This window comes from Poeciliopsis prolifica, unplaced genomic scaffold, assembly GCF_027474105.1.
Source record: "Poeciliopsis prolifica strain line A6 unplaced genomic scaffold, Auburn_PproV2 SCAFFOLD059, whole genome shotgun sequence".
Classification (NCBI taxonomy): Eukaryota; Metazoa; Chordata; class Actinopteri; order Cyprinodontiformes; family Poeciliidae; genus Poeciliopsis; species Poeciliopsis prolifica.
The window spans coordinates 1,700,856-1,724,773 of NW_026562434.1; the positions used below are offsets into that span (position 1 = coordinate 1,700,856).

A 23,918-nucleotide genomic window follows, 5' to 3' on the forward strand; every position below is an offset into this window, starting at 1 on the left:
GCTGCAACTTTATTTACTTAAGGGAATGAGAACATAACTGTCAAATATTCGTTGCAGTAAAACAATAAAAGGTTTTTAGGCTCATGGATAATCGGTATCAGTATGATTGGATCATAAACACATTTGCTGTGAATATGTTTTAGAGTAATAAGACATTTACAGTAGAAACACTTGGTAGATTGCAGTGCAGATTGATGGTGAGATGTTGTGTTTTGCAGTGTAGATTGATGGTGAGATGTTGTGTTTTGCAGTGTAGATTGATGGTGAGATGTTGTGTTTTGCAGTGTAGATTGATGGTGAGATGTTGTGTTTTGCAGTGTAGATTGATTTCCACTGAGCTGAATGGTGCCAGCTGGTTTTGATAAAGTCCAAAGTGCCTCTGAGTGTTTTTCGATCAGGTTTTGTTAACTCTCCACATCCAAGTTTTCTGCTCTTTTTAGCTCATCATTCACCTTCTCTCCTCCTCCCTCCCTTCTCCTCCCTGTTCCTCCTCCTCCTTGCAGTGTGCTGCCAGTCTTTGAGCTGGAGAGACACTCAGACAAAACCTGCAAACACTTTTTCTGCAAACAAAAAAAACTTTCTCTGTTTTTTTTACTTTCTGGACTTCACCACAGAGCGATGGCGTTGTTCCTGAGACAGAAAGCTGCGATGCTGCAGATCTCCCTCCTGGCTTTTGTCGGTAAGCTCTCACTGCTGCTGGAGAGTAACGACACTTGCCGATGATTCATACTAACCGTCTCCTCTGCCTCCGTTTCTATTCCTGCGCTCCAAGCCGCAGTCGGAGCCCACAGCCGGCTGCTGCCAGGCTCATGTAACTTTGAGTCCAACACCTGCGGATATGCGTCAGACTCAGACTTCACCAGCTGGACGCTGCACGGAGACGGTACTTTGATTCCCTACTTCACCTTTAACGCTACTGTGTGTCACCATAAAACATGTTTTTTCCACATTTGTTAAGACTGTCACCATGTTGTGAATGTATTGCATAATAAATATCGATTTCCTTCACCTTCTCCCTGAGCTGCTCGCGACCGAAACAACCAATCAGAACAAGTTACCGTTACAGAAAAACGGTTTGTCCGCCATTATCGGTGCTAACTAGCATTAGCATTTACGACACGCTATGCTAGCTGAAGTGTAGTGATTCCGAAAGCACTTTTTGTATCATCAATATGATAAAATGTTTTTTCATTTTGTTTGTTGAGATTGTCACTATCTTAGTTTAATGTATAATATACATTTATTTCCGCTCTGAGCTGCTATCGCCGAAACGAACCGAAAAACAACCAATCTGAACAAATTACCGTTACAGAAAAATTGTTTATCCGCTATGCTAGCTGACCGGATCTGTTCCGGAAGCCCAATCCGTACCATCACTGTGCTAAAATGTACGGATTGACCTCCTCCTCTCATGGCCTCCTCTAATGACCACAAACAACCAATCAGAGTAAAAACTTAACATTACAGAAAAACTGTTTATCCACAGTCATCAATGGCTATGCTAACTAGCGTTAGCATTCAGGACATGCTGTGCTAGATGTATCTGGTAGCTTGGTACCACTTGTTATAAGGCGACATATTTTCCAAGACAATGTTATAACTATCAATAATAACTGTCATCATTTAGCTCAAATATTGTAATTAGATAGTACACAGTTCCTACAAGTCTAAACCGGAAGTGATTCTGAACCGCCATCTTGGTAGGCAAGCATAGAGTAGTCAAAAATTGTAATCAAGTAATAACTGTAATTTGGTTATATTGGTCATAAATCAGATAACAGTGAGGCGAGGGATAGTTCTAAGATGGTGGGTTATTTTCTGTTGTCATCGTCACTCAATGGCTACTTATACCATTAGAAAACAAAACAAAAAAAAAACAACAAAGAAGAGGAGCTCGATTTTTTTATATGTAAAATAAAATATATATATATATATATATATATATATATATATATATATATATATATATATATATATATATATATATATAAAAGTTACATTCTGCAGCTGTAAGGATGCAGAATGTAATTTCAAGATGCTGTTATTGCTGCTGATTTCTTTGGCTGAAGCATAAAAGCCCTCCGTAGAAAAAGGTCCATCTGGTCTGCATTGACTGCAGCATCAGAGAACATCTGGAGAGAGAGAAATAGCACATTTCGGCTTTCCCCCTCGGGTTTGTAGTGCAGCTCATATGAATGAGCGCTACATCCCATATCGAAGTTATGTCATCGTATATTTGTGTAGCTCACAGCTTGATGAATGAAGCTCAGATCGTGTGATTACACTGATTACTCTGCCTTTTGTTGTGCGTTCATGTGTCTGTGCTGAAAAGCAACGATTATGCACAGAGTTAGGAAGAATGGGGGCATGGACCTCTGGAGCTAGCACAAACAGCTGGACTGCGTCAACTTAACTGTCACATGGAGTGTGGCCTATTTCAAGGCCACACTCCAGGTCACTTTGTTCATGGTGTTTAAAGATAAGCAAAGGATCTTGTTTCTCTTAACTTTAAGGCAGGTGGTCATATGGTGGTTGTAGAATCCTGATATTTGAAACTACATCAGCTTTAAATGCAGAAGTGCCAAGTTTATTTTGATTTTTTTACACCAAATACACCTGGACACATACGGGTTGATAAACAAACACCAACTGGCAATAAATTTACACTTTCTCATGATGCAAAGAAGCTAACTGGCTAATGAACATGCTTGCAAATATTCACTTGTTAGCTACTTAGCTCAAATGTTTGCCTAATGGTAAAGTACAGAAAAAACATAAGCTACATATAATATACAAGACTAAATTAGAAATTATAATTATATCAGTGCCATTGTAGATAAAAATAAAAGAAGAGAACTTCCATTTTTTACTAGAAAATGTCTTTAGATGAACAATGAAATAAACATGTTTGCACCACAGCTTGCTACCGTTTCCAAGAGGAGCGGCCATATTGGATCCTGAAGTCGATGTTTGATAAACTGCAACTTTCAGAATATGAAATCTAACTTCCTGCGGGCAGTGAAGTTGATTTTCTTTCCTTCAAAAATCAGTTTTTACTACAAATGAAACATTTTATGCATTAGTCATGCTAGCAGCTAATCACATAATGCTAATATTTTAGTGTCTGCTGTACTAATTAATGTGAAAACTTTTGTACTTTACAGTTGCTTACATTGCTTAGCTTAGATTAGCTTAGTGATGCGAGTTAGTTTCTTTTTTAAACTTAATTTGTTGAATAACTGCTTTTCAGTATTTCTGAAGAGCAAAAACAGATATTCTGTAATTGTTACTGCACCACCCACAAATCAGACAGCGCTGGAAAAACTTCTGTAAGCTTTTCTCTGTTTCCATCCACCATCACTGGTTGAACTAGACTAAAAACTGCCCTGCTGCGGCAGCGTGACTCATGACTCAGTCGCTTTCCTCCAACTGTTTCCATCCTGGTTGCTACATCCTGACGCTTGTTAAAAAGCCTCAGTGGCGGCGCAGCCTTTAATTGTCGATTCCTTCTTTCTTCTGCTTTTGTTTATGCTCTTCTCACACTAACCAGCAGGAGCAAACCCATGTCAACTACTGTTCACTGGATGCGGTTAGTTGACATTTATTGACAAACACGAGTGAAATTAGTTTCCCATTAAGTGGCTGTTTGAGTCTCCATTTCTGGGTGTTTTCCTCTCATTCTGCGGAGCTGCAGGGCTGCAGAGCATTCCACAGGGGCAAATAATAAATGACAGACCACTGAGCTCTAAACGCTCTGAGGCACACAGGGGTCACGAAGGAGGATTTTATGCTGAACTGGGTCAGAGATTTATGACTGGGTTTTAAATCCTGGTCTGGATCACCATATTCACTTCTGAATATTGTTTCAGAGACTCTCATATAAACAGCATTTAGTTTGTTGGGGCTTTTCCCAAAGGGAAATCCTTTCTCTTTTTGGACTGAAATTAGCTGTATAATCCATGTTTCAGTATCTTGTGTAACTTCAACGTATAAGAAATTATTCGCTACTTCTGCTGTTTTGTTTTACATCATAACTGGGCGCTGAGGGACGGATGCTGCATTTGTTTTGGATGAGATGCTGGAGCGAGGAATGCACACCGGAGTAAAGAGCTTTGGAGTTGGAGAAAATGATGGAAATTATGTGGCTTTTAAAGCTGCAGTGTGTAACTTTGATCCAGAATGAGGTGAAGATGGATCTCCTCCACCTTTTCCTTTCGTCACTGAAGAAATGCATCTCTCTCGACCAAAAACAGCCAATCAGAGCCAGGGGGAGGGTCTTAGCGCTGTCAATCACCCTCCTGTACTGGTAGTGGAGAAACAACTTACAGGAAAACTTTATTTGTCATCATCAGAGGCCATGCTAACTAGCCTTAGCATTCACAACACAGCATATTACCCTCTAGTGGATTAAACTTGCTATTGCACACCTTCCTGTATGGTTTGATTCTTTGGAATTTTAGTTTTTATAGTTGTTGAGTATTGCTAACTCTGTTGCTAATTTTATTTAGCCTAATTAACCAGAGAAAGCAGATTATAAACACTAAATTTTAAACTACTGCCTGCTGTTGTGGACAACATGACAAGAGGAAACGGTCTCCTCACTTCAAAATAAGAGCATGAATATAAACGGCTAGCTACTTGAAGAATTCTTAACAGTTGATAACTAAAATTTCAACACAGATGTTGAACTGAAATTCATAAAAAATTGGCTATTTAGAATTATTTAAGAAATGTAATTGGGGTAGCTAAATGTGCTGGACATTCTTGAAGTTAGCAAAAATGTTTTGTTTAGGACATTTTGTTGCTGTGGAAACCGCGAGCGACGACGTGGAGGGCAGCTCAGGTTCTGGCATCGAACCAAAGAGAGAAGCGACCGGAGTCCTGCTGAGCCCATCCCTGGAGCACGACGAGTGGAGCTGCGTGCGGCTGGTGTACCAGATCGCCGGGTCGGGTCTCCTGGAGGTTCTGCGGCGCAGCGAGGGGCGGAGCTTCGACACGCCGCTGTGGAGCAGCAGGACGCCATCGGACAGCTGGGTCATCGCCAGCGTGGATCTGCACAACGCCTCGGAGCCGTTCAGGGTGAGGAGAGAGTCCGCATCCAACCGTACAGCAAAACATCCAACTAAACATCCAACCGTACAGCAAAACATCCAACTAAACATCCAACCGTACAGCCAAACATCCGACTAAACATCCAACCGTACAGCAAAACATCCAACATTAAAACTAAACATCCCTCCATGTTGTTTGTGAATTTTCATCTTATTGATTGTTTTCCAATGGAGTTCGGTTATTGGATCATTATTGATGAATTAATCAGAACTTTCTGCTGCTGCAGCAGAACCTCCTCAGCCCGGTTCTCCACGTCAGTCTAAAGTTAGTCCGATACGCAGAGCTTTTATCGTAGCGTAAACACAGAGCTGGTGTTTACGTTGAGAGGCGAGGCAGAGCCCGGCGGACTGGACCGGCACCACGATGATGAGGTGCCAGGCCTCCGTCATGTGTGGGCCCCTCATCACATAAACACACCGGCAGAGAGTCCTGCTAACGCCGCTTTCTGTCAAAGCATCAAGAAAAACTGCATGCATGTTTTCAGTTAGTGCTAATTTACAGTAAATCTGCTGCTTTCACTTCTCTGGTGTTCCCGTCCTGTTGTGAGCAGATTGTGATCCAAGGTCAGGCTGGAGCGAGCGCAGGGAGCAGCGTGGCCATCTTTGAGATCCACATCACCCCCGGATACTGCCTGGGTGGGTGACGGCGCTTCTGCTGTTCGACTCTCACATCTCCACTCAGATCAGAGCGAAACAGCACGACCTGATGGACAACATCTGCTGCTCGTTTCTGCAGCACTTAGAAAAACAAAACAAACACAAGAAGCAACAGGGTGAACCTTTGTTTTTACTGTATTGTAAGTAGAGAAAGAGGGAGTACATTGCTGCCAAAAAGCTTTGAAATTTGGAGATTAATTCCAGAAATGACATAGGAAAACTTGGAAACTTCTTAGTTTGAAAAGTCAAAGATTTAGAAAGGGTGTCAGATTAATCTGACACCCTTTCTAGAAAAACTGTAAATTTCTGAGTATGAAAAGATGAAAAAAACTGAGAAATGTTCAGATTAATGTAAGAAATGTTCTAGAATAACAAAATATCTGAATGTGAAAAGTCAAACATTTGCTGGAAGAAACTTTGCAAGTTGTGAGTTTCAAAATTCAAAATTTTGCTAGAAAAAAGTATCAGAAATGTAAAAAAAAAAAGTCAGAAATATTGACTTGAAAAGTTGAAAATTTGCAAAAACTCTCCCTAAAACAAAAAATATTCAAATTAATCTCAAAAATGATCTAAAATTAAAACCAGAAAATGTCTGAGCTTGAAAAGTCACATTTTGTAAAAATAATCCTTAGAAAACAATCTTAGAAATCTTCTCTCACTTGAAAAGAATTGTTGGATTTTCTACCTGCTAATGAATCATTTCAGTTTTTCATTCCTTTAATTTTCCTGATTTGTTGCTGAAATCCTGAACAAGCAGCTTCTTTAGCAAACAGCTTTGATTTGGCCATGAAGTGCAGACAAACTAGAGACTCCAGGTATTTTTTAAATATAATAAACTGCATTTATCTTATGAACAACAGAAATAAGCAGATTAAATAAATTATTATAATTCTATGTTAATCTATAAATGTTGCCTGTAGGTTCTGGTCATTGCTGATAGCAGATGGTTTGGGTTTAGTTTTTGTCCAAACTCAGGTTGATTTTTCCGTCTCCTGTCTGCAGAGTGTGATTTTGAGGAGCCTCACCTGTGCGGCTACAACAACCAGTGGAACGTAAACGTGAACTGGTACGTCGGCGGCGGCGGCGTCCAGCTGCTGCACAACGGCATGCCGGACGATCACACGTACCACAACAAGACAGGTGAGGCGGGGAGTCCTGCTTTTAATTCTGTAACGACACAAAGACTGAAACGATTAATCGTGATTAATTGACCTTTGAAATAACCATCGATTAATTTACTAATCGATTAATCGTTAACTGGAGAGTCCAGCCTCTAAAGAGGCCGTTTGCTAGAAGAACAAAATAATCAAAACAGCCAAAAATTTTACAAATAATTTTACATTTAAGATAAAAGAAAAACTGTCTGTTTATATTGTACCTAAAACTTATAAAGTCATCTAATTTTAGCTTCACATTCTATCCAGTGCTAATCAATTAAAGCCAATTAATGGGAGGCTAATTTGACTAAACCAATGGAAAATCTGCACTATTGATTAATCGATTAATCATCACAATAATCAATTACTAATTGACACCCAAACAATCTTTTACAATAAATAAACTAAAAAAGTAGTTTGCAGCACTGTGTGTGTCTGAGACTAAAAGCATGACTCAGCGTTATTTTTAGACTGAGAAAAACAAACCAGCAGATTATGGGACTCACAGCTGGAAACCTGCAATCAGGAGCATCCGATTGGATTATAGTCATTTAGCTAACTGCTACACCCTGAAGCCGCAGGAAGCTGCAGACTCCGCCTCCGTGGTGGAGGGAATCTTCTTCCAGGTTTGCTCGTCTTCCTCAGGTCACTTCATGTACGTCGACTCCAGCTACGCCAAGACCTTCAAAGAGGTCGCCACGCTGGTCTCCCCCATGGCCACCACGCCGATGTCCGGCTGCCTGAGCTTTCAGTACCAGCGAAGCGAGGAAAGAGGGAACATGTTCACCGTTTTCACCCGGGACCGTCTGGGCCAGTACCAGGAGCTGTGGAAAGCCGAGTCCGACAACCGGGTCGATTTTATCAACCCCCAGGAGAGTGGATCCCTGTGCAGGTGGACCTGAAGGCTCCATACCCAGTGCAGGTCAGGCAGTCATAGCTCTGTGGAACTTTATTCTATAAGCACATACACTGCCACGGCACCAGGCGTTTGGGTCAGTAAGAGTCCAACTGGTCCATCAGACAGCATACTGGACCGCGCTGCAGTTTGGGTCGACCTGCTGCCGTCTCACTACACAGTCATTGATCGTTGGACAGAAAATGTCCACTAGTTTGATGTCATGTCAGGCATTTGGGTTCAACTGGGTTCACCGCCAGTTTCCAGTCCAACTGCCGGTGGAGTCTCTGGAACGGCACCAACCCGTGTGATACCTGAACTCTTCCACCAAACCCAAACGACTGGATTCTCATCCTGGCACAAGAACCAGAGAGTCTCCTGTCCATGAAGAGTCTCTGGTTGTGTCCAGAGGATATCTCTCTCACTCTCCTCATTTTTACAGTAAATCCACATTTCCTTCTGCTCTGGTTGCCATGAATACATAAAATATGCACACAGGAAACTTGCAATATTTTTCAGATTTGTGGAAGAGCTGACATGCAGCTTTTTTATGGGTTTCTGTTTCTCTCTTTTACTTCCAGGTGGTTTTTGAAGTGGGCTTCAACAGCCCGCGAGGCGGACATGTTGCTCTGGACGACATTTCCTTTTCTTCAGAGTTTTGTAACAAAGACACAGGTGAGCTGTGACATCATGAATCCCAACAAGCCAACCAAACACCGAGAGAGCCGCAGAAATCATTTCTCCCAGAGAGCCAACATGCTGATCCCTGGCATTACTTCCACAGAGCCAGCCTTCGATCCGTCCATCGCCAACTGTGATTTTGAATCTGGTCTCTGCCTCTACACCCAGGACCGCAGCGTCGCATCGTCTTGGAGAAGAGTGTCGGTGAAACCCAACATTTTCAGGAATGGAGACCACACCACAGGAGCAGGTGAGAGAAAACTGCAAACACGACTTAATGACATATTTCACCAAACCTCCCAGATTCAGCACAACATGGATGGTGAAATATGTTCATTAAACTGAATTAAAATGAAATTCTGTGCACTAACTAATCAGAAATATTAGTTCTGCTAATGCTAAAGAGCTATTTCAACAAGTTATTTAGCAGAAGCTAATGCTAAAGAGCTATTTCAACAGGTTATTTAGCAGAAGCTAATGCTAAAGAGCTATTTCAACAGGTTATTTAGCAGAAGCTAATGCTAAAGAGCTATTTCAACAGGTTATTTAGCAGAAGCTAATGCTAAAGCTTCAACTATGTTGACATCCATGTTCTGTAATGACTTTAGGTATTGATTTATGTTTTTATCTTCTTCTCTACTGTTGGTTTTATTTTGTTCCTGTAGGTTTTTTCCTTTTAAAAAAGAAATCGGGGGGAAGAAACAGAGAAAATGGAACGGCTGCAGAAGTGTGCTCACCAGTTTCACACTTTTTTCCTTCAGTTTCAAGGAGTTTTGTCAGAGAGGAATAAAAACCAATACTTTCTTATGAAATGCCGGCATTTGTAGTTGAAAACAGATTTTCACCAGAAAATAAATGCCACCTTCTCCCACCAGGGTCCTTCCTGTTGGCCCACTCCCGGATGGGCCCGCGCTCCGGCTACGTTAGCAGCGTGATCAGCCCCACGCTGCCGGGGAACAGCAGTTCTGCCTCAGGTTCTACTTCTCTCTGAGAGGTGAGTCGACTCCGGCTGTGAAGTGTCTCTGGTGTGAACGGTTTGCAGGAATCTCGGGTTTTTCTGAATAAAAACTGTGGCAGGTTTCAACCAGACGGAGCAGGCGCTGGTTTACCTGCTGCGGCAGGGAGGCCGGCGGGAGAAGATCTGGACCCAGGCCGAAAAGTCCAGGGGAATCTGGATCTCAGCAGACGTGACCTTCCAGACGTCGCAGCCGGCCAAGGTCAGTGGAAGACGAGAGGGAACCGCATGTGGAAGAACGAACAGAGAGAGACTGGAGGGAGGGAGAAACCACGGGAAAATGAGTCCTGACTGCTGCAGAGGAAAACGAAATGATAACATGAGAGAAAAAATACACAGGAACTTTGGATTAAAGTTGGAAAAACAATAAAACCAAAACGGATGAAAAAAATGGGCAGAATTCCTGGAGAAATACTGAGGAGTGGAAGTTTGGAAAAATATATTTTCCAAAGCTTTCATCCATCCTTTTTATAGTTTGAATCTAAAAATGTTTGAACTTTGATAAATAAATCAAAGCCTGAAAATCAATAGAAGAAATTTCTAAACAAGTTCCAGAGATGGACCAGAACCAACAGCCTTTTTTACATTTTTGCTTCTCACCTTTCCACTCAGCTAGAAGCTCCCACTGCTCCACTGATGTGAAGCAGATCACTGATTGGTCAGCAGCCAGAGGGAGAAGCGTCTCACTTCCTGTTTGTCTCCTTCAGATGGCGTTCGTCAGCACCTGCAGGAGTTTCTGGGACTGCGGCTCCGTGGCGCTGGACGACATCAGCTTGAAGCTGGGAGACTGTGAGCTGACGGCCGGTAACAACGACTGTCTGTTCCAACACTAAACCGGATTTAGGGATTTATACACTTTAATCTGACAATTTTAACATTTTTATATGTTAATTTGTTTTTCTTAACTTGGGGCAAACAGTTTTTTTTTTGTCAAGTAAACATTTATTATTTTATATTTTATTTTTTTTCATGCATTTTTTAATTTATCTTATTTGTTTTTACTTTGATTATTTTAACTATCTTTTTTATGTAAAAAGTTACTTTTATTTTTTTCAATTTTTATCAAATTTTTTTAAGCAGTTTGTTCTTTATATATTTTTTTCTTTTGTACCTTTAAATTTCTTCGTTTAATTGGAGTAAGTGGGTTATTTTTTAAAATGTCTTCAACATTTGTATTTATTATCCATTTAGTTAATTAAATAGTTTTTCCTGGTGTCGTATCAGTCGGTTGGTTTGTTCTCTACCAGAGATTCTTTCTCGGGTTTGGACCAATCATGTGGTTTCGTCTCAGGCTTCCTGTCGGCGCCGCTGCCCGGACACTGCGACTTCGAGGCCGGACTCTGCGGATACTCCCAGGACAAACACAGAGACGGCGCCGCCTGGCACCAGAGGAGGGGCCCCACTCCCACCTCCTACACGGGCCCCAGAGGGGACCACACCACAGGACTCGGTGAGGTCACCCCCCGTCACTTCCTGTTTCTGCTGCGGCGTCCCTCAGACAGCGCCCCCTCTGCCTGCGACAGGGTACTACATGTACATCGAGGCGTCGTCACCCATGCTGCCGGGTCAGAGCGCGCGGCTGCGGTCCCGTCCTGTCCGGGGGACCCGGGGCTCTCAGTGTCTCCGGTTCTTCTACCACATGTACGGGTCGGGAACCGGGAAGCTCCGGGTTCGCCGACGAGGACGGGGAGGAGGCGTTGCTGTGGCAACGGAGCGGCGAGCAAAGCGTGGCTTGGCTGAGAGCCCAAGTGGAATATCAGAGCCAGAGGCACCATCAGGTGAGACAGAGATAAATCCTCCTACTGTTGATTTATTAAAATATATTTTAGTCCCTTCACATGTGAAAAAGAAACAAAAAGTATATATACATTTACTTATATTACTGTATATATTTGAGTATATCTATACATTAAGGATGATTATCTGACATAACACGTTTATGTTCTTGAGGATTATGAAGAAAGTTATTTTTAGAAGTGATATTAAGATATTGGTTTAAACATTCGTCATAATTAATCTGAGTTGTCTGAAAATCCAAACAATTGTTTAGTTTGTTGTTCCTGTAAGGTTCAAATAAAATAAATGACTATAATAGAGCTGGTATGTTAAAATGATGCTATTAATAGTAGATGAGTATCTTAGGAATCATAAAGCATATTGGTGTGAGGGGCCCCAAATGAAAATCTGCTTAGGGCCCCCAAAAAGCTTTGACCTGCCCTGTTTAAGCAAATACAAAGTATTTCCAATAACCTTTGTTGTTAATTTCTTTCTGAAAACAACAGAATCTGCTGTAAATAAACATCATGTATGTTAAAGTTTTCAGGTTGAATTAGTGGAAACATTTCTCTTCTATATCATCGTCTCTCTTCTGTAGAGGAATCCAAACAAACAGAGTGAAAGATGGTGAAAACTAGAAAACAAGGATGACAACATTTGAGCTGCTGCCATGACATTAACCCAGATAAGGAGATAATTTTGGATTCTTACTCCCGTTTATCCATCATCACATGGAAGTGAAGCCAACATCAGCCATAAATGGTTCAGTGTTTCATCCAGAGGCTTAAAACGATCAAGCAGTTGGAAAGAAAGACGACAAGAGACAAGAAAATCTGACTTTTTTAAACTTGACAAAATCCAGAAGTTACAAATCCCAAACATGTTAGCTTAAGCTAAAAATCCTAGCATAGCCTTTAGTTTACGTAATTCCAGCTTATATTAGCTTAGTCGTTCTTGTCTTCATAAGGCTTAAGGTAGTATTTTAGCAGATCTCCTAAATCAAAATTTTAAATACTTTCCTTTAGTTAAATTTAGCTTCTTTAGTTCATTCTCATTCAGATTCTGTTAGCATAGCTAAGTTTAACTTAGCTCACAGTTTCTTGTCTTTTCTCTTCTGCATGTCCTCTGGCTAAGTTTAACATTTTTTATTTGATTTAGTTACATTTTAAAAAGCAAGCTAAAATATTGATTTAGCATGTTTTTAGTTTTGCTCAATATAAATTGTTAGCAAAGCTTAATTTATTATAATTTAGTGTATTAAACCAGTGTCAAGGCTTATTTAATTTATATAATCACTCCTTAGCTTATTTTTTATTATATTAGATTCTATTTTCCCTTTAGTTTGAAATTTGTTGTTTTAGTCTCATATTAGCTCCTGTTAATTCAATGGAGCTTAGCTTCAGCAGTGTTTATTTAATTAAGCAACATAAACTTATTTTAACTAAGATATACCTCGATTATCTCAGCCTGTATTATTTTAAAGTTGAATTAAAGTTTAGTTGTCCAGAAAAGATTTAATTGTTTTTTTCCCAGATCGTGTTTGAAGCGACTCGCGGCTCTTCAGTCAGGAGTGACATCGCCATCGATGACATCATGTTGGACAGCGGTCCCTGCCCAGGTGACCCTCTCTCCCTCTCAACTACATCACATAATCCGAGATTATATTCCTGACTCCTCTGTGTTTTCCTGCAGAGACGGAGGTCGGCGTCGCCGTGGGAAGCTCCAACGAGATCGAGTAGAAACATCAGCAGTAGGATGCATGAACCCTCCACTTTCCTCACTTTTTATTTTTGCACATCAGACAACCCGAAGCGCTGTTGACTCCTACATGTCAGCTGGAACATGTGGATTAAAGAAACTCAGTTTTGAATGGGGCAACATATCAGATATATCAGGCTCTCTCTGCACTGATGCGCCACAGATTGTCAGACGGTGTTTTCCTTCACACTTATATGCATTAGATTAATGCTCATCGCTTAAATAAACCCAAGACTGTCGTTGAATAAGATTGTTTGTTGTCACATTTTGAAATAAAACGTGCAGGAATCGTCAGAACAAGAATATGAACCCATCATATTCGGATTTATTACACAAACTGTACATCTGTAGGGTTTTTCTTTGAGTCTTTAGACGGCGCTACATGATGAGAGTCCCGTCGTTGGGGTATTTCATGGACGCCATCTGCTGCGTCATGGCCAGAACATCCTGAAAGCCGGTGCTGAGTCCTGACATGTGCTGGAAGTACGCCTCCTTTTCCACCTGGACCGACAGATTGTTCACCCCGGCGTCTTTCAAGATGGCCGTCACCTGGAGCCGCGGAGACGCCACAGTCAGATAATCGAGTTGCGCAACATAATCTGCGATAATCGAAGCTGTGGAAGGAAACTGGCTTGAGCCGACCTGCTGGATGATCCGCTGCTCCACCACGTCTGACATGACCTGCAGGTGGACGGTCCCGGCGATCACGTTGGCCGAATGTCTCCAGAAGTGAGGGTCTCTGTACGACACAACTCCTTCAATCTTCTCAATCTGCAACAGGACAAAATAAATGAAGAAGTCGGGTTTTAGCACTTAATGGTACTTTCTGCTTAATACAATGTCGGTACAACACTTTAGCTTTAGCCTCCACTTAGCATCCTGGTGTAGCGCTTTAGGGTTAGCTTTTGCTAAGTACCATTTTGATATTTCGCTGTAACTTTAGTTTACGGTCATAACATGCTAGTGTATCTTTAATTTCCACTAAATACAATGGTAATGTAGCGGTTTTTTTGCTTTTTCCTGCTAAATACCGCGTTATAGCGCTTAAGCATTATCTTCTGGTAAATACCATCCTGGTTGATTTAGCATGTAGCATCGCTTTATGTTTAGTACCATGTTAGCATTAGCTACCGCTTAATAACATGCTGTTATAGCACTGTAGCATTAGATTTAGCTTCCACCGTTACAATGTTAGTGTAGAGTTTTTGTTAGCTGCTGCTAAATGTTGTTAAATAACATCTAGCAGTATTAGCATCTGCATAATGATGGCAGAATTAACTCCAGTTTCTTCTTTCAGCTGAGATGATGTGTTGAAAACTCTCATTTTGTTGCTATAATCTCAAACTTTGGTGTAAGAAGTGAGGATCTGGGCCTCCTCACCTTCTCCAGCGCGCCGTTCAGGTCCTTCTCCTGTTCCAGAGGAGTTCTCAGGAGGAGAACCTCGCAGGCGTCCTTCAGCAGCGGGATGACGCTAAGGAAAATGAGCGTGGAGATGAAGAGCGAGCAAATCGGGTCGGCGATCAGCCAGCCGAACTGCCGGATGAGGATGGTGGAGATGATGACGCCGACGCTGCCCAGAGTGTCGGCCAGAACGTGGAGGAAAACTCCTGGAAGAAACGAAACGAATTCAGAGAATTATCGCGTTTCCACGAACTCCTCGGCGCCGCAGCGACAAACCTCGCATGTTGGCGTTCATTCCTCTGCTGCCCGAGCCGTGGGAGTGGGAATGGGCGTGGCCGCCGTGGGCGTGGCCATGACCACCGTGGGCGTGGCTGTGCTCGCCGTGGGCGTGGCCGTGATGCGAGTGTCCGTGGTCGTGAGAGGAGCAGCTTTTCCCGCCGTGGGAGTGGGCGTGGCTGAAGGCGCAGATTCCCACCAGGTTGACCAGCAGACCGCCAACCGACACCGGCTGCAGGAACCACAGATTATCGTTTCAGGTGAACGAGGATTAGAGTCACTGAAAAAAAAATAAATCTCTTTTTCTCACAATTCTGACTTTAATCTTCTGGCATCAAATGACAGAAATTGGAGGACAAAAAACTAAATTAAGAAAAACGATTGAATTTTGAGATTACGGTCAGATTTCAGAGAAAGGAGGTCAAAATTCTAGAAAAAAGATAAAAATTAAAATCAAAATTTGGAGAAAAAAAAACTGAAAAATGGGACAAAAATTAAAAGGTAAAATACTTGGGGAAAAAAAATCAGACTAAATTGGAATTTGGAAAAAAATGCCAGAATTTTTAGATTAAAATCAGAATTTGGAGAAAAAAACCTCAAAAATTAGACAAAAAACAGGCCAAATTCTTCTTAAAAAAAGGAAACATTTTGAGATTATATCACAATTCAGAAAAATACTTTTAAAAAAATCTGAAAAAAAAGAAAACATTCTTTGGAAAAAGAGTAAATTCAGGGCTAACTGAATTCAGAGATTAAAGTCAGACTTCTTTATGTTTAGTGGCTCTAATTGTCTTCCGTAGTTTGTGTCTCTTTCACTGGACCTGGATGTTTGCAGGTTGCAGTGACCCGTAACCTGATCCTGAGAATCCAGATCATTTGTTCCGTGTGAGGTCCAATTAAACCCGACCCATCTGACCAGAGAACCGTTTGTTTCTCCATTCAGGGCGGTGAACGTGTTTAAAAGTGTAGAAAACAGTCGTGACACCAACTGTTTTCACTCGCACACATTCATTCATTCATAAAGCTCCTCTATAAATCAGAGCTCCATTTGGACCGGATCAGGTTTGGTTCTGAAGGCCACCCCGACCCAGAACTCTCTTCTTTAAATCCTGTTTGCTAATAACAACAATAATATTTTCTGTCAAACATCTGGAGGAGCTTAAATCACCCGACTGTGTTTACTCTGCTGACCCAACAAAGTTCTTCCAGAACCAGAACAAACCCGACTGTTTTCACTCCGTTTATTTTGGCTTTTGATCCGGAGTTTGTGTTGCTGAAAGCTTCGTGCCGTGGAGGGAAAACTCACGGTCAGCATGTCGGTGTTGATGTTGGGAGGATCCAGCAGGCGGGTGACCGACTCCACGAACACGAAGAAGGCGATGACCATGAGGAAGAGGCCGTTGATGAACCCAGACAGGATCTCCACGCGGCCGAACCTGCAAGACCAAAACCCAGCAGACCACAGCATGAGGGACACGAGACACGAGGAGTCATTTCTGATACAATTTTTAAAAAAATGTCTAGAAAAAATGAGAAACTTTCTGAGCTACGAAAGTAAAAACACTGCAACACTTTAAATTTTCAAATTAATCTCAGAAGTTTTTTACAAGAAAAAAGAAATTTGAGCTTAAAAAAAAATTTGTAGTAGAAAAAAATTTCAAGTAGAAAAATCTTCTCTTTTTCAAACAAAAAACATTTTAGAAGCAGATTTTCAGTTTTTCTAAGAAATTTCTGATTAATCTCAAAACTTCTACAAAATTGTCATTTTGCTGTTCAGAAATTTCCTATTTATGGCAAATTATTCGAGTTTTCAAACTCAGAAATTTTCTTTTTTCTAACAAATGAGGGACACATGGAGTGTCCCTCATTTGAGGGACTTTTCAAATTAAAAACAATTTCTCTTTGCTCAATGGGACTTTTCAGCAGCTCTAAGCTTCAGCTGTTTATTAGCAGGAATTTGAACCAAGCTAAAGAAAATCATTACTTTTCCCTGAGTTTTACTGGACCTCATTCAGTCCATGTGAAAAATGATGCTTTGACTTCTGTGCTTGTCTATAATAATTTTAAAAACTCTTTCATAAAATTTTTGGGATGGATCTCTGGATTTGATAGAAAAATGTTTGGCATTTTGAGCCAAAAATGTCAAAAAGTTGCATATTTTCAACTTTTGGAAATTCTGAAAAATTATCAGAATTACTCAGTTTTTCTAGCAAATATTGGACTTTAAAACAAAAAAAATGTGTCAGTTTTTTTTTCAAAAAAATATTTGAGCTTAATCTCAAGATTTCAGGGTTTTTTTGGCAGAGATTTTGTCCTGGCCCTAATGCGGCGCCGTAGAACGGCGGTGCTCCGTAGAACGGCGGCGGCGGCCGGCGCGTCTCAGGCGGTTTTACCCGTAGGAGAAGATCCTGGTGGCCTTCCAGCGGGTCATGAGGGCGGCGAACAGGCCCAGAACCAGAGCGGAGCAGTCGAACAGCATGTGGAAGCCGTCAGAGATCAGGCCCAGGCTGTTGGTCCAAACGCCGTAGAACAGCTCCACGAACGTGAAGGCCTGCGGAAAACCACGAACAACTCTGGATGCTACGGTGATTTTAACATAGGGGTCAACTTCAGGTCAACCACTTTAAACCTTTTAAAGGTGCAGCTAAGATGACTTAGCATCGTTAGCAACCGTCCCTTGATTTATTCTCATAATGTTAAAACTTTTATCGTATCATTTGATCCTGGTATTTCTCACTTCAGTTTTGCATTGTTACGACTTTAATGCTGCGACCTTTGACCCTTGCACCACAACGATCTCTGTATTTTCTGGTGAGTGTCTCGTCGTCTTTGGTCGACCTACCAGGTTGAGACACAGGAAGTAGAAGATCTGCCGGGAGTCATACTCCTCCAGGATCTGTTTGAGCGAATCCTTGATGAAGCGGGCAGCGACTGCGACGTGTGCTGCAGGGCGTCGCCCATGAAGTTATACAGTGGCGTTCCCTCGGGCGAGTAGCCCACCAGCGTTCCCTTCTGCCCCTTCTTGGACGGCGCCGTCAGGATGCTGGAGGCTGCAGGTGGGGGCAGAGTGGAGGTCAGAGGGCGAACTGAGGCGCGGTCGGTTCCGCCTCCGTTTGTCACCCACCCATGACGAAGAAGACGGCGCTGACGATGACTCCGCCGGAGAGCACGTGCTCGGTGGCGAGCTGCGGCGGGCGGCGCAGCGAGCCGGTCCAGAAGTTGGCCAGCGCCAGCGCGGCCGGGAAGAGGGCGAAGGCGCCGTAGCGGGCGCAGCGCGGAGCCTCCATCTTGGCGCTGCAGACGGCTTCGACGTAAAACTCCAGGATCACGACGGAGAAGATGATCATGGCGAACGGGACGACGAGCGAAGACCAGGAGTCCACTTTGCTCTGCACAACAAAATTATGTTCATTAACATTTGAAAAATATATAGAATAAGTGTCAAAATAATAAATAATTATACATTAAAAAAATTAAAAACAGAAGGTGGAAATATTTACTTTTATGACTGAAAATTCATATAAAGTTTATATGAATAAATATATGGAGAATTTTGTCTGTTTTTCTGATGACTTTCAATTAAATGGTAAAATTTCAAATATTTATTTTTATTGGAGTTCAAATAAAGAAAGGATTAAAAAAGAATAGATGAGAAGATTTAGGGATAAATAAATTAAGGGATTAAGGAAAGGAGTCATGTGAAGGAAAGGAAGGATGAGAAAAGGACGGAATGATGTAAAGATGGAGGAAAAGAAGGAATGAAGAATAAAAGAAGCAAAAGGAACGAACAGGGAAGGAAAGAAGGATAGGAGAAAGTGAGGATGAAAGGAAAGAAGGAAATGACAAAGGCGGATCGTCACCTCGGTGGTGGCGGTCAGGACGGCGGCCCAGGGCAGCATCACGGCGGCGGACAGCAGGTTGTCGAGCGCGTAGAGCCGCTTGGCTCCGCCGATCTCCACCGACAGCTTCCTGGACGCCGTGTGGAAGCCGACCTTCAGGCAGAGTGACATCACCAGCAGAACCACGCCGCCCTGCAGGCAGAGCAGAGGAAACAACACAAAATCCTCAGAAATAACATCAAGAACGTCCCTCACTTTGACTGAAAAGCCTGAAAAATTCAAGATGGCCGCCATAGTCAAGAAGGGATTTTTTTGCACCAATATTTATCACAGACACATTGTTATCACATTGATAAAGTTGTGATCTTTCAAAATGGCCGCCATGGCTATAATAGAGAATATCTGTTTCTATTAAAATCAGCACAGCTAACCAAAACATTAGCTTCACTAACCACTAATTTACTACTCTAGAGCCACACCTATGCTAATGCTAAGCTACTGAACACAAAGAATTAGCAGAAGCTAATGCTAAAGTACTAAACACTTTAAAAATTAGCAGATGCTAACACTAAACCATTAAAGTTTAGTGCTAGTAATTTACAGAAGCTAATATTAAAAATTTCTAAAGATAAAAACAATTAGTGTAAGCTAAAATTACATGCATAATAAAATTAGATAAAGCTAAAACTAAATACAAACTTGCAAAAGTTAACGTTAATTGCAAAACACATTAAGAATTAATGGACGGAAAGACTGAACCACAAAACATTCTAGAGCATTATTTAATTGTTTTGAAAGGCTTAAAATGGCAGACATCTTGAAAAATGATGATCTTCCTGGAATTCAACAAAGATTTAAGCATTCCTGTTTCCTAATTGGAAAAATGAGGGGCTAGCATGCTAATTTCTATATTTGTAGCCACCTGAAAGGTTTTTACAGGAATGTGCTGCTCTACACGTAGAGAAGAAGTTTTCCTCACCTTGTGATCTGCGACTCCAAGCAGAGAAATGGCCGTGTAGAGGAAGTGTGTGAGCGCGCTGTCATGGTGTCCCTCCGCTGTGTTACGGTTCTAGTCAAGGCCCAAACAGAACCCACCAGTGAAACCAGACTGAAGCCAAAACCGTGGGAACTCTGGGTGAAAGGATACGGTGATGATCTCCCATCTTCGCCATCAGATGGTCGTTATCGAAGAGCAGGAGGCAGATCACAGCGATGATGAACAAAGCTGCTCCTCTGGTCTGCAGGAAGCCACAGAAAAAGCTGCTCAGGTAACCAGAACCGGTTCAGGTACCTGGATCCAGTCAGAGCTACACATCCATTCATCAGCAGCAAGAATGCAGCGTCATATCTGGCCCCTAGAGGGCGCTTCAAGCTATCTTCTACCAGAGTCCATTTGACAATGAAAAAATTCTTTCTGCTTGATTTAGATTGAATAAAGTTTGGCCTGATCAGTTGATTATTTTGTTTTATTAATTGATTCATGACTATACAGAATCAACTAAGGTCCTTAATAAATGTTATTCCAACAAAAAACATTTTTATCTAAATAAAAAACAGAAATTATTGTTTTCAAGTTAGTTCTCTTTTTGTACTGCTGGGTTCAAGAGACGTCTGACTCATTTCTAACCAAAAACAAACTAAAAATCAAAATCACATCCAGTAACCTTGGACGGTCCGCCTCCTGAGTTAGTGAAGAGAACGCCGAGCAGAGCGACGACCACAACGTCACTGTGCTCGAAAAGCAGCAAAGTCCTGAAAAATAAATAATTATCATTACAAAAATGAATCTGAGGAGTTAAATAATTCTAACTGTTGCAATTAGAGATCATGCAGGGAAACAATGTGAAAATATATTGAAGTTTTGTAAAAATGTACCTTAAAGGTCCACAGAGAGTGAGACCAAAGAAGCCCAGGAGGGAAATAACGCAGCTGAAAACAGCATGTTTTAACCAACTTTATCCACTAAAACAGAGAAAAAGGAAAACACTTCAATTAATCACAGCAGATTCATCTTTAAAATATATTTTGGTCTAGTTTTAGAGCGAATATCTTAAAACTGACCTAAACTTTGACAGTAAATAGAAGTTTGTTTTAAGCCAATAATTCTTTAATATTGATGAAAAAGTTCAAGTTACCAATGAAATAATCTGCATAATAAACAAGTTAAAAACTTTTCTGTGAAAATTGTGGGAAAAAAAAATACTGAGTTTAAGTGATGACACCTCCAACCTGCAGGTGGCAGTATATTCTAGTTTACTACATAGCCTTGATTTTTTTTCTCATCTTTTCTCTTCCTTATGTCGATTTTGGACGTAGTTTAAAGAAGAAAAAATGTCTGAAATTCAAAATTAGCAAAGTTGATCACAAAAAAATGTACAAAAACGATACCAAAATCCTGGAGAATAACTTTATTAAAAAGAAGTAATTGTTGAAAATAGTTGTTGGTCTCCAGATGAAGTTCTACAAAATACTAATCAATAGAGGCTGACTATAAATGCCTAGAAGTTTATTAGAGCAAATTTAGAAAAACAAGCAGTAAAAATGAGAATCCAACAAACCTGCCGCTTTGAGATGACTTTCCCCGAAGAAAAGGGTTTTTGAAAGACAAGCAGAATAACAGCACTCCTGCAAAACAAACAAACATCAATGTTCTTAATGTAACATAAATACTAAACCATTCAAGAAGGAATCAGAGGAGCAGAAATACTCACCCTAACTTTAATATGAAGATGAACTGAACTATATGAACGACTTTCAGGATGTCATACGATTCAAAAATACCTAAAGCCTTCAGGATCTTTGAGAGGATCAGCAGAACAATGTATCTGGTTAACCTGCAGGAAAACAGTATAAATTAAACTGTTAGATAAATGAACTGTTTCAGAACACATTATAAGGGTTGAATAGATAAAAATAGGGGGAAATCCTTTATTTTCTAAGCAAACTTCAGAAATTGAATCAAATTAACCTGGCGTCAAGGAAAATAACCAACTTTAATAATCCTAACAGCCAAAAATGGGTCAGGAAATAAAAGCTGTATTGAAATGAACTGATAAATAAACATGTTACCTTGAATCAGGAACTTCCACCATTCCCAGTTTCCCTCCAGACAAAACGTTGCTGCTGTATTTATCCTCCATGTTGACCGGCAGCATATATTTATGTTCCCAGGATCCTCACCATCACTTCAGTGGACAAATAAAACCTCAATGGCGGAACTACTGGAGTAAACAACCAGGCCTCCTCTGGTTCGGGTCCATTCTGCCGGTTCTGCCGCCTTCACGTCCTCTCTGGCCGCCGGATGTCAGAGAAACGCATCTGAACGTTTCGTTGGAGACTGGAAATAAACCCGCTCCCTTTCAAAATGACGACAATAAACGATAAAAGCCAGAAAAGCAGAGTGAGAACTGGCAGAACCGTCCATAAAGCCCGACGCTTCCGCATACGACACACAGTTTACGTCACATCACAGACCACGTGACCGTTGACGCTGCGTGGTGACGAAACCACAAACCGGCCGGTGAACTTCTACGATCAGTCCACTAGATGGAGACATGGAGCAACAGTTACATTAATTGATTCAGCCTGAACAGGAAGTGTTTTTGCGAGTTCATTTTTAATCTCTGCAAGTGGATTATCTGTTGTAACTCGTCCCGTAAAATCCTCCTGACTACCAGTAGTTCAAATTTGTCCTCATAGAGGTCATTTGTAAACTTGAATATTTCCCACCCCCACTGCATACTGCTGAAGTAAGTCCTTTAGCTATCTACAGAGGACATTTAGGGCTTTTCTTTTCAGGGATATCAAATGTTTTGAACCTTCCTTTTCCTCATTCAGAAAAATGGCGTCCATCTGTACAAGCAGATTTTATGGGAAGAGAAAAATTAAGTGATTAATTTAATTTAGTGCTTAAGTGCTTAACTTAATTTTTCTCAAAATTTGCACACTTTTTACTGTGCAAATTTTGGTTTAAAGTTTTGTTGGCATGTTCTAAATAAGTCTCTTAGCAGCATATTAAAACATCCTATGAAGTATTTGGACTGTATTTTATTGTAGTATTTGAAAGTTGAAAAATTGTCCTCTGTAGAGGACATTTGTAGTTATTTCATCTGTTTTGTTCTGTTTTTTTTGTTGATAGTTCTAGATAAAAGAAAGAGAGTCGTTCTCAGATGCAGAGAGAATTGTATTGCTGATTATTGATGGAGGGCTGCACAGTGAGAAGGTCCTAGGTTAAATTCCTGGCCTGGGGTCTTTCTGCATGGAGTTTGCATGTTCTCCCTGTGCATGCGTGGCTTCTAAAAACATCCCAGAGCTACATAATGTAGAACCATCAGCAAATAAAGTAAATGTGAACCAGTTAGATTCATTATAAATATTATTTATATAAAGTAGAAACATTTAGGACCCAGTACTCTAATAACCTCCAGTAAATCTGAATTTTATCTCCTCAGGTTTTGGTTAAATTTCCATGAAACTGTCTGACTTTGTCAAATATCAGGGTTTCCTCCACAAGGTTCTCATGAGAACTTGTTGGAGTTCTGGTCCATTCCTCCTGACAGAACCAGTAGAACTGGGTCAGGTTTGAAGGTTCTTTGTATAAATATTAACTTTTTATGTCCAAATTGATAATAACATGACAATCATCATTTCTTAGGTCAGAGAAGAAGAATATTTTCCTATCTTCCTTCTCCAACATGGTGGGTCCATTAAACTGTAATTTGTCTGCTGTTGAAAAAGAATGCTGCTTTCATTTTTTTTAACAAAAATCATATTTTAAATTTAAATGTGTTTATTGTTCACTAAAAAATATGAAGTACAACTGCAGTAAAAATACAAAAAATAACATTTGAATCCAAGATTCATTTCAGAATATAGGAGATAACAGAAACAAAAAATATCCAGTAATTGAGAAAAACTGCAGTAAATTCAAAGAATCTGATGATAAATGAAAGGTAAAAAATCAAGAGAGAGACAAAACATCCTGAGATTCATTGTGATTTTTTGACTGGAAACAGAAAAAACAACATGATGATCCAGTTATAATCCTGGAATAATCCTGAAATAATCCTGGAATAATCCTGGAATAATCCCAGGGTTGTGTAAAAAAGTTTAACCAAGACACAGATTGGATCCATGAAAATATGTTTCTGAATGAAACAGACATATAGAGACTGAACTATCTTTTAATCAGTGAGATTTTCTAGCAGGATGTGAAACTTTAGACTCTTTAGACTCAAATCAGCTGAGAGACACTGAAGAACCAGAACTGGTCCAACACAGTCTAAATCCAGGAATCAGAGGTTCAGTGAATGTGGTGTTGAAGGTGTGGAGGAGGATTAGTGAGTCAGAGGA

General features: G+C 40.8%; 2 protein-coding genes across 2 annotated transcripts; one reads left to right on the forward strand and one right to left on the reverse strand.

Moving 5' to 3' along the window:
- Nucleotides 1–521: 521 nt before the first annotated feature.
- On the forward strand, nucleotides 522–13,209 carry LOC129379632 (MAM domain-containing protein 2-like). The gene is given in 18 exon segments (XM_055060442.1): nucleotides 522–679; nucleotides 773–883; nucleotides 4,793–5,079; nucleotides 5,663–5,747; nucleotides 6,771–6,908; nucleotides 7,571–7,764; nucleotides 7,767–7,847; nucleotides 8,402–8,495; nucleotides 8,605–8,751; nucleotides 9,377–9,457; nucleotides 9,460–9,495; nucleotides 9,579–9,718; nucleotides 10,224–10,320; nucleotides 10,808–10,966; nucleotides 11,040–11,187; nucleotides 11,189–11,294; nucleotides 12,826–12,910; nucleotides 12,985–13,209. Coding segments are annotated over 18 exon segments (2,097 nt in total). The 5' UTR covers nucleotides 522–618; the 3' UTR covers nucleotides 13,032–13,209.
- Nucleotides 13,210–13,338: 129 nt separating this feature from the next.
- On the reverse strand, nucleotides 13,339–21,968 carry LOC129379631 (proton-coupled zinc antiporter SLC30A5-like). Its single transcript, XM_055060441.1, is given in 18 exon segments — nucleotides 13,339–13,599; nucleotides 13,693–13,821; nucleotides 14,431–14,657; nucleotides 14,728–14,959; nucleotides 16,034–16,163; nucleotides 17,121–17,278; nucleotides 17,570–17,649; nucleotides 17,652–17,777; nucleotides 17,852–18,116; nucleotides 18,588–18,758; nucleotides 19,546–19,622; nucleotides 19,714–19,804; nucleotides 20,231–20,318; nucleotides 20,442–20,512; nucleotides 20,514–20,528; nucleotides 21,125–21,191; nucleotides 21,278–21,400; nucleotides 21,636–21,968. Coding segments are annotated over 18 exon segments (2,307 nt in total). The 5' UTR covers nucleotides 21,722–21,968; the 3' UTR covers nucleotides 13,339–13,428.
- Nucleotides 21,969–23,918: the final 1,950 nt, after the last annotated feature.